This window comes from Triticum dicoccoides, chromosome 2B (genome assembly GCF_002162155.2).
Source record: "Triticum dicoccoides isolate Atlit2015 ecotype Zavitan chromosome 2B, WEW_v2.0, whole genome shotgun sequence".
In the NCBI taxonomy this organism is placed as follows: Eukaryota; Viridiplantae; Streptophyta; class Magnoliopsida; order Poales; family Poaceae; genus Triticum; species Triticum dicoccoides.
The window spans coordinates 819253533-819263906 of NC_041383.1; the positions used below are offsets into that span (position 1 = coordinate 819253533).

A 10374-nucleotide genomic window follows, 5' to 3' on the forward strand; every position below is an offset into this window, starting at 1 on the left:
TTAGGATTTTTAAAATGATAAACTTCTAATTTAAAAAAAATAAAAAATGTCCAGTATGTGTTTAAAAATAATTAGTGTTCCTTTAGAAAGAAATCACCGTTGATTACATGAAAGTTCATCGTGTATTATATAAATATTAAGCATATACGGAGAAAATATTCAAAAGATACTAAAAAATGTTCAGTGTATATTTAAAAAATGTTTAGTGTATTTTATAAGAAGGTTCACTGTATTAAAAAAATATTCATCATATATTTATAATATAAACAGTGTGTCAACGCTTAATCCGCGATCCCTCATCAAGGAAGCCCTGCCCCGCCCACCAGGTGCAGCAACCAGCCAGCCTGCAGCTCCACTGAGGCAGGCGCCAGTCCCAATTTTTCATTCGTTAGGACAGGTCAACATTGTGGTTTCTGTGTCACGGTTGTCCAGTTGATCAATCGTGATTGATATATTAATTAGGGCAAGGTTTGGTAAGTACATTGCAATACATTGTGACATTGTCCAATTGATTTACGCTGCTATTGCGCTGTTGGTAATATTTATTTGTTATCATTTTTGTAAGGTGGACCACCCTGTTTTAAAACCCTAGATCCGTCACCCATTGTGGTGACTTTGTCAATCTTAAAATTTGTCGGCTCAGTCTCTCGAAATCCTTATAGTGATTGGATGTACGTGGGTATATTCCTAAGGGTAACTGTATCCATGTATTTGTGTGTGTCTATGTTTATACCGCGTTACAAAGAAAAATATGAACTTAGATAATATTGTGGTCCAAATATCAAAGTATAGCACTAGCAAAGCTACGGTGCTGCCATGGACCCCCGTATAAATTAGTTTCGTCTCAATTTGGACAATCCTTAATGTTGGGTCAAATCTAATTACCGCGAGGGTGCTTTCTGGTAATCACAAAAGCAAAAGTGTCTAAGTAGATTTGTCTCAGTCGAACTCTGTTGCACAGTGTGACCCCGTGCCCGCTGCGTCGTCCCGGCATGCTCACAGCAGAAGAAAAACATGGTGGGCAGAGCTCCAAGAAAAACAAGGTGGTTTCTAGGAAGAGAGCCAACACGAAGATCGTTTTTTAAGTTCCAAAAGGAAGGCCATCCAGCAGCGAGGGCCGTTAATTGGACTCGTCCAGAGAGAAACAGACGTGGTTGGCACAAGGCATCTTCTTGCGCACATGCTTCTTTTTTAGCTTCGCCTCGGTCTTACCATTTCCTGGGTTTGTCAGCACACGTGATGTGTGACTGTGAGTTGGTCACCACACGTGATGTGCGAGTGTTAGGCACGCATGCTAGAGGTACGCTTTTTCTTGTTTCATTATCGTGAAAAAACATCCACAAAGTAGACTTATACACCCTTTGTAAAAAAAATCTATAAAATCGTTTAGATCACTATGTTAGCAGTCTAAATTATCTTATATTTCTTTGCAGAGGGATAACTTTTGCTGGATTGAGAATAGACTTATACTAGTATTCATGACATGGACATGCGCAAAATTATGAAAAATTATGTTATAAAAGTATTATTATTTCTGGCAATTCTAATCGTATTATTTCACCCTACTAGTCCAAATGTTTCCGTGTATGTATCACTAATCAATGTTAAAAAAGTATAATTGCATTTGAATGTTTTCTAGGAAGTTACTAGCTAATTGTCTAAGTTTTCTAGCAAAAAAAAAGGAAGCTACTAGCTAATTTTCAGTTTGTTGCAGTGAAGACATACATATTTGAGTGATTCAACAACAATCTTATCCGACATATACGTTACACCAATCTTATGTTAGATATTGATTTGTGTATGGGCAGAAAAAGACAAGGACCATATTGATTTAGTTGAGGTTTGATAAGATTTGATTTGATTTTGGTATGAGCAGGGGAAAACAACAATTTGTTTGATTTAGTTGAGGTTTTGGTATGATTTGATTTTGATTTGATTTGGTTGAGTTAATGCATGACGTGGGTTTTGGGAGGAGGGGCGGCAAACAAACACCAAACCTACCATCATGACCGAAGACTCCCTTTTAGTAGTAAAGATATATTCATGACATGGTCTGAATTATAAGAATAGAAAATTATAGTCAAGTCCTTCAAGAAATCAACATTGTCTTCCTTCTACATCTGAAGTGGCGTGTGGTATGTAGAGCTCCTTAGTGCATCTGAGCCTCCGCCTTATCAGAGCACCCTTTTCGAAATCCAGGAACTCGTAGTAGTACCGATAGGGAAGTCATCGATATAAACCAGAAGACACGGCGACCACAGTCTGCATATATTGCCTTCTCAGAGAACCGGTATCGATGAGGACCAAATGATAATCCTCACTCCGGCCAGGTATAGGAGGGGACAGTAATCTATGAACTTCCCCGATGGAGCCGTATTTAGATAAGCATCATCAGACAGATATGGAACTGGAAAACGAAAAAATGCCGCAACGCAGGAAGCAGGCACCATGAACAAACAAATCACGCAGATGAAGCATGCTGATCGACTCCATTCTTTGAATCATTTGCGCCACTCCAAGGAAAAGTATCAACTTGGGAAAAATCTAAGAGCCATTTTTCTCATCGACGTCGCCGCCCCAACTTCATGAGTGACAAAAAACTCAAAAGACCCTATGTGACAAGGATCAGACACACAGACCCAGTGTTCCCGATTCCTTCCGCCGCCATAGTAGCCGATGGAGGGCACAAGAACCCATGGCAGCGCTGACATGACTAAGTTAAGTGTTGGTGGCTTCCTTATCGCCAAACCCTACTAAAGTCACATTTTCAATTTTTACTGCTATTTGCTACTTCAGATTATAAAGTAAATTCATCACAATCCAGTTAATGCAACATTTTCAAGTTCTCACAGCTACCTTTTTCTCCAATTCGAATTTGATTCTCCACATTGGTCATCTTTATGACATCAGCCATTCTCCCGTGTGCCTATATAACAAGCAGCTCCTACTCTGTATCGCATCCACCCCACTATTGTTGCTCATCTTCTCCTCCCTCCCATCTCATGTACCAGCTGGGCTTTTACTTGTACTTGAAATAGTTTATTACAAGCTGCAGCAAGTAGTTGGACCGTGTGCATGTCCACATTGTCTCTCCAGTGGCGCCCCAAACATCGCTACCTCTAGATCGCCGGGAAAATTGATTCGATCTTGCGTGTTAACTTTCGCATGTAGATATTTGCATTTGGGTTAGGTCTCCTGTCCCGGTTCACCAGAGTATCTGTTTGATGGTAGAGTTGCTGTCTGGGTAATTATGATATCATACATTTATAGGTGGAAGAATGAACGCAAGGTGGTGCAGGTGGGGCCCACACGGCCATGGGGCGCGGCCAAGGCTCTGGTTGCGCCACCAGTCCGAGTGGAGCCCCTTTAGCTCCTCTCGTGCCCCATCTGGTGCTTTCTAGAACCTTTGTACCCCAAAACAAATCCTATTATATCCACAGATTTTTTTGACCTCTGTAGATATTGAATTTAAAGTATAAAAACATGCAGAAACGGCAACTGTAACTAGGCACTGAATTAAAATGTTAGTCCAGAGAAATAATTTCATTTGACATAAAAAGTATACAAAAGTCATAATATAGTAACATGAAACAATCAAGAACTATAGATACATTTGAGACGTATCACTGCCCGGGAAAAGTGGATCAAGTGGCCACCCAAGTCGTAGGAGACGCGCAATGCGGGGGCATTTCCCAGCTGGATTGGATTAATATGACCAGTTTTGAAAGCTATGACGTATTAATATGACCAGTAGCAGCAAACCTTTTGTACTTGCAGCTTAATCCAAGAAAAACATTTGCAACACCGAAGCTTCATATGTGAACTATTTGATTGATATTATATTATATGCTATATAATCATGAAAGACACCGGAAATGCCTTATGGAGCTTGCTTTTTTGATAAATTCAAAAATCATGATGAAATACACTTTGGTGCGTGCTAGAAAAAAAAAGATGGACCTTTATAGTCATAGTATAATAGAGTACAATTTTTGAAGTTTTCGAAAAGGGGCTCCAAGAAGCTCGAGCTCAAACATTCCACTTTCGACACCGGAAATGCCTAATGCCATCTATTAAGTTTCTCCGGACTGAGGTCATGTCATGATTTTAATATGGGATCTTGCTAATAGTCCAAAGAATGAAGCCAAGAGCTCACTAATATCACGGCACCTGGGAATATTCTTCCACTTAACAACGTAAACTCCAGATGCTAACCCATCCATTCCCATGATCCATCAAAACAAGCCATACACTAGGACAAAAAACAGGAGGAGATCACAAGCCGCAATGCTGATGGCTCTTTTCCTAGGAGACAGGATCTTGTTCATAATTAATTTATTGCATCCATAGACTAAAGACAGGGTATTATATTACATGGTCTGATAATATTATAGTGTCAGCTACATGACCGTGAAAAACAAGAGCTTAATCCAAGAAAAGCATCTACAATATGAAACTTCTGGTGTGAACTGTTTGATTGATATTATACTGTCTGCTATGTAACCATGGAAGATAGCAGCTGTTAAGTTTCTCTTACTGAGGTCATGTCATGATTTTTAATGTGGGGTTTTGCTAGTACTCCAAAGAATGAAGCCAAGAGCTCATGAAAATCATGGCACCTGGGAATATTCTGCCACCTAACAACGTGGACTACAGATGCTAACCCGTCCGTTCCCATGATTCCATCAAAGCAAACACTACACTAGGACAAAAAACAGGAGGAAATCACAAGCCGCAATGCTGGCTCTTTTCCTAGGAGATAAAAAACAGGAGGAAACCACTTCATTTGCCACACCTGTAAACTAAAGGCAAGATATTTCATTACATGGTCTGATTAATTAATTAATTAATTAATAGACGTGCAATAACCATCTGTACAATACCCAAGGGGAAAGCATATGGATGCATGCATATGTATGTATGTAAATGTATCTATCCACCGGCTCGAAGCAAGGCTCCAATGTATCTGCTCTGGACTTGGAAGCATTGGAACATGCGCACTGACGAACATTAGCATGGCATCTCCAGCTAGCTACCTAGGGTTGTAGCATTGTCGAGCCCTTCCTAGGATTGTTTTGCGTAAAGCAACACTTGCACCAACGAATTGGCAGAAACCACCATGGTGGCATGCGCGGTAGCCCACAGCCCCACACGTAGACCTTGCCGCCATTGCGAAAGGCAGCATGTACTGTTCATGCACCGGGACAGTTAGGGAATATGGAGCAGCAGCAGTTCCGTTATTTTATGTGCTGAGTCATATTGTGGATGTGGGTGTGTAACACTGACACATGCTGGTTGGATGATTGATTCACTTGAGGCGGAGCGCCTCCAGTGGCCGACCCACCAGGGACAGCACCGTGGCGGCGATGTGCCTCGGCGTCAGCCCGGCCGCCTCCATCTGGTCCTCCGCGGCGCCGTGGTCAATGTACCGGTCCGGCAGGAACATCGATCTCAGCTGCAACAACATCACATGCCAAATATAACCGTCAGCGACCAATGCTAAAAATTTCCAATGAGGAATGTTTCCGTTTTCTTCACAAAGGAACACTATTGTATTCGTATATGAATGGGTCTTTACCTTGAGGGGGCCGTCGAGGAGGCCGTTGAGGCTGAGGTAGTGCGCCACGTGGGAGCCGAAGCCTCCGATGGAGCCCTCCTCGGCGGTGATGAGGATCTCGTGCTCGGCGGCGAGCTCACGGATGAGCTCCGTGTCCAGCGGCTTGCAGAAGCGGGCGTCGACGACGGTGATGAACAAGTCGTGCTCCTTCAGCGCCTCGGCCGCCTTCAGGCAGGCCTGCACCATCGTGCCATATCCTAGAAGTGCTACCCTGTTGCCGCTGACGAGCACCCTCCCCTTGCCTACCTGAATGGGGGTGCCTCTGTTGTTGAGAGGAAGCACGGCGCCAATGCCGTTGCCGCGGGGGAAGCGGAAACAGCTTGGCCGGTCGTCGATGGCGTTGGCGGTGGCGACCATGTGCATGAGCTCGGCCTCGTCGGCAGGCGCCATGACCACCATGTTTGGCAGGCAGGCCATGTATGTCACGTCAAATGCGCCGCAGTGTGTAGGGCCGTCTGCACCGACGAGCCCCGCCCTGTCCATGGCGAAGCGCACGGGCAGGCGCTGCAGGTCCACGTCGTGCACCACCTGGTCGTACCCGCGCTGCAGGAACGACGAGTAGATGGCGCAGAAGGGTTTCATTCCCTCGGCGGCGAGCCCCGCCGCGAAAGTCACGGCATGCTGCTCCGCAATGCCCACGTCGAAGCACCGTTCCGGGAACCGCTTCTGGAAGTAGTTAAGCCCCGTGCCGCCGCCCATGGCCGCGTGGATCGCCACCACCTTGTCGTCCCCCTCCGCCTCCCGGATCAGCGACTCGGCGAAGTACTGCGTGTACGACAACGTGGGGCTCTTGGTTTTGAACTGCTTCCCCGTGGTCGGGTCGAACTTGACCACGCCGTGCATCTTATCCGCAGCAGCCTCCGCCGGCGGGTACCCCTTCCCTTTCTCCGTCACGATGTGGATGAGCACTGGCCCAGGCGCCGGCATGGACTTAACCTTCTCGAAAATGGTCACGAGGTCCTCGAGGCTGTGACCATCGACAGGGCCGATGTAGTAGAGCCCGAGCTCCTCGAAGAGCGTTGATCCCGAGGCACTGATCATGCCGCGCGCATACTCATCCACCTTGGCGGCCACCTCGTGTGTCGAGCCACCGATCTGCTTGGTGATGGTCTTGGCGGCCTCCCGGAGCCGGCGGAACTTGGTGCTAGACTGGAGCTTGGTGAGCGCCTTGCTGAGCGCGCCCACCGGCTTGGAGGGGCCGTCGAGGGTGGCGGTCGGGAGGGAGACCTGCTTGTTATCGTTCAGGACGACGATCATGTTGGAGTCGAGGAAGCCGGAGTTGTTCATGGCCTCGTAGGCCTGTCCGGCGGTCATGGCGCCGTCTCCGATGACGGATATGACGTGGTTCTTCTTGCCTTGGAGGTCACGCGCGACGGCCATCCCGAGCGCCGCGGAGATGCTCGTGGAGCTATGCCCGACGCCGAACGCATCATGCACGCTCTCGTCGCGCTTCGGGAAGCCGGCGAGGCCGGAGGTCTTGCGCATGGTGTGCATCCGCGAGCGGCGCCCCGTGAGGATCTTGTGCGGGTAGGCCTGGTGGCCGACGTCCCAGATGATCTTGTCATCGGGCGTGTCGAACACGTGGTGGAGCGCCACCGAGAGCTCCACCACCCCCAGGCTGGCGCTCAGGTGGCCGCCGGTCTTGGACACCGTGTGCACGATCTCCGCCCTGAGTTCCGCGGACAGCTGCTCCAAGTCCTGCCACGCGAACCAAATTCATTTAGCAAACGATACTATACTAAAGATTTTAGAAAAAAGATTAAAAAGGGTCATGGTTACTGGGCGGCGAAATGAATTTTAGAATTTATTGACATTCTCTATAAATGGTTACTGGAGGCGAATATATTATACCGTGGTGGAGAGGTTTTTCATGTGGACGGGGTAGTTGATGGTGTCGAGCAGCGGCGTCTCCGGCTTCTCGCTCGAGTACTCGATCTTCCACGCGCCCGTCGTTGGCTCCTTCCTCGTCACCACCTTCCCGCCATCACCGGCGCTGGCCGCTGCGCTCGCACGCACTTTGAACTGCAAACGTACGACGAACATATATAATCACCCTGTCAGCAACACTACACATCCATCAAACAGCGAAAGTTAACACGCAAGATTCAATCCATTTTGCCTGCGATCAATCACCCTCATGTACCTGCCGCGAGCAAGAAGCATGAGTAATGGCCGGGGGCGCGAGGAACGCAGAAGGTAGCGATGCTTGGAGCGCCATTGGACAGACGCCGTGGACGTCCACACGGCGCAGCTACTTGCTGGAGCTTCCAGAAGCTCAGCCGGTAGAGGCGATGAGAGGGAGGAGAAGATGAGGAGCCCGGGTGGGGGTGGGGTGAAGGCGATATAGAGTAGGAGGTGGTTATTATATAGGAGCACACTCCAGATGCTAACCCATCCATTCCCATGATTCCATCAGAAGAAGCAATAGGCTAGGACAAAAAACAGGAGGAGATCACAAAGCCGCAATGCTGATGGCTCTTTGCCTAGGGGACAAGAACTTATTCATAATCAATTTGTCACATCCATAAACTAAAGACTTGGTATTACATTACGTGGTGTGATTAGTACTGTACTGTCTGCTAGATAACCATGAAAGACAAGAGCTTAGTCCAAGAAAAGCATCTGCAATACCGAACTTGAGGTGTGAACTGTTTGATTGATACTGCCTCCTATTCATATTACTTGTGTTTAGTTTAATTTAATACAAGTTATACTATGTTCGTCCGGAATTAGTTGGCACTAAAATGCACGTACCTAGACGTATTTCAGTGCTAAATATATCCGTTTGAGCGACAAATAACTTCAGACCGAACGGATATTAAGCCTGCGACGAATAATATGGATCGGAGGGAGTATTACATTATCTCAGCACCTGTAGCATGCCTGGCTCGGCTCACCTTGCACGTTTGACCCACTCAAGAAATCATCTCACGCAGTCAGAGTCGCACATCACGTGAGGTGACCAACTCACAGTCGCATCGCGTGTGCTGACCCACTCTGGAAAAAATAACTTGTGCGCAAGAAGATGCCTTGTCCCAACCACGTCTGGTTCTCTCTCTGGACACGTCCAATTAACGGCCCTCGCTGCTGCATGGCCTTCGTTTTGGAACTTTCCCTATACGAGTAGGTAGATCTCCTCCCGTATATTCCTCGGGGTGAGGATGATAATTGTGTTGGCTCTCTTCCTAGAAACCACCTTGTTTTTTCTTGGAGCGTTGTTAGCCATGTTTTTCTTCTGCTGGCAAACCACAACATCGTTATCCTAATACTCCCTCCGTTCCTTTATGTAAAGTGTACTCCCTCCATTTTTTATACAAGGCCAAGGCCATAAACTCACATTACAGGTATCAAGATAAAAATTAATGGCTACTTAAATCAATGTTGCAAGCTAGTTTTCTCTCCTTGCTTGACGTGTTAATTAATGTGTATTTTCTCTCCAACACACAACAAGACAACTCTCTCACTCCTTGTTGGTTGATTAATACGGTGCAATCAAATCAATCTTCTCACTCCCGCATGCATGCATGAGGTGTTAATGTCTTCGGTTGCTAGTACGAGACAAACCTCATCAATTTTACATCAATTTGTGTTAGTGGCCTTGTATAGCTGCAAATTATAATTTTGATAGTGGCCTTGTATACAAAAATGGAGGGAGTATTATTTTCGGCACGGTGGCCAAGGCGCATGATTATAGACGTGTTATGGTAAAATTACCCTTGGCAAATTTGTTGGCTAGTGACAAGTAAAATCGGTGAGTCGAGAAAAGTAAGAGATCAATCGAGAGAGAGTATAATTGAGAAGACATTAATTTTGTTAGGGGGAAGAAGACATTAATTTCTATAGCGGTCGAGTGCAGTACTACCTATCTTTGCTATTGCTATCCTTTGATATTTGGATCACAAAAGCATAGACGCACACAAATACATTACACTCCTATAAAAGATGGGAGAGTACCCGTCTCCTGGGCGCATCCGGCGCCTGCTCCGTGCCGTCCGATCTGTGCCGTGCCGGTGCTTGCCTAGTGGACATTCCTCAGCGTTCTCGGGGGTCCCATGATGCATGGGTCGCGGACACGCTCAGGGTCATCTTTTTCTAGTGTTTTTCGTTACGCATGTGTGTGTCGTCTCGTGCGTTGGTCCGCATGCGTCGGGTGAGGCCAGATCGGCATGTCAGTGTCATTCATGCCTCTTGGGTTGTTTGGTTCGCGCGAGCCGGGTAGGCTAATGCGCCCTAGGTCAACATGTTAGCATTGCATAGCCGGCTTTGCCCTGCGGGTGGGTGTGAGTGTGGGGATTTGTCTGGAGTGTGTTTGGGGCGTTGTTGGTCAGGTTTTTTCATGTGTGCTCGGATGCTGGATGTTGTCGGGGCTGCCACGCCGATTCCTTGCATGTCTGAGTCGGTGGGTGAGGAGCCCATGGTCCCATGTGTTGTGAGGATCTTGCTTCGGCTTTATGACCACATGGATGTTGGTTCCCATGGCTGGTTACTTGTTTGGCACTGACGGGCTACCGCATCTCTTGTTCCACAGTGTTGCCATGCTCGCTCCTTGGTCTATCCTGCCCACTCGCATGCTCGTTTTTCCCGAGGTTAATCGGTCATTTGAGGTTGTTTTCTCTACATTTACCCCGATGCTAAGAGTGTTCATTTGCCGGAGCTGTTCTTGCCGATGTGCTTGGCTATTGCACACTACCGGGGCTAGCCGGTTGGCGGAGACTGTTTTTTTATTCGTCAGACACTTTTCTGCTCGTCAGATGGAC

At 47.0% G+C, this 10374-nt stretch overlaps 1 protein-coding gene across 1 annotated transcript; it reads right to left on the minus strand.

Moving 5' to 3' along the window:
* Positions 1-4860: 4860 nt before the first annotated feature.
* Positions 4861-7835, minus strand: LOC119361564 (probable 1-deoxy-D-xylulose-5-phosphate synthase 2, chloroplastic). The gene is made up of 4 exons (XM_037626713.1): positions 7761-7835; positions 7469-7639; positions 5579-7315; positions 4861-5455 (listed from the first exon to the last, which is right to left on the minus strand). Exons 1-4 carry the CDS (start codon positions 7833-7835, stop codon positions 5309-5311), a joined length of 2130 nt encoding a protein of 709 aa, XP_037482610.1. The 3' UTR covers positions 4861-5308.
* Positions 7836-10374: the final 2539 nt, after the last annotated feature.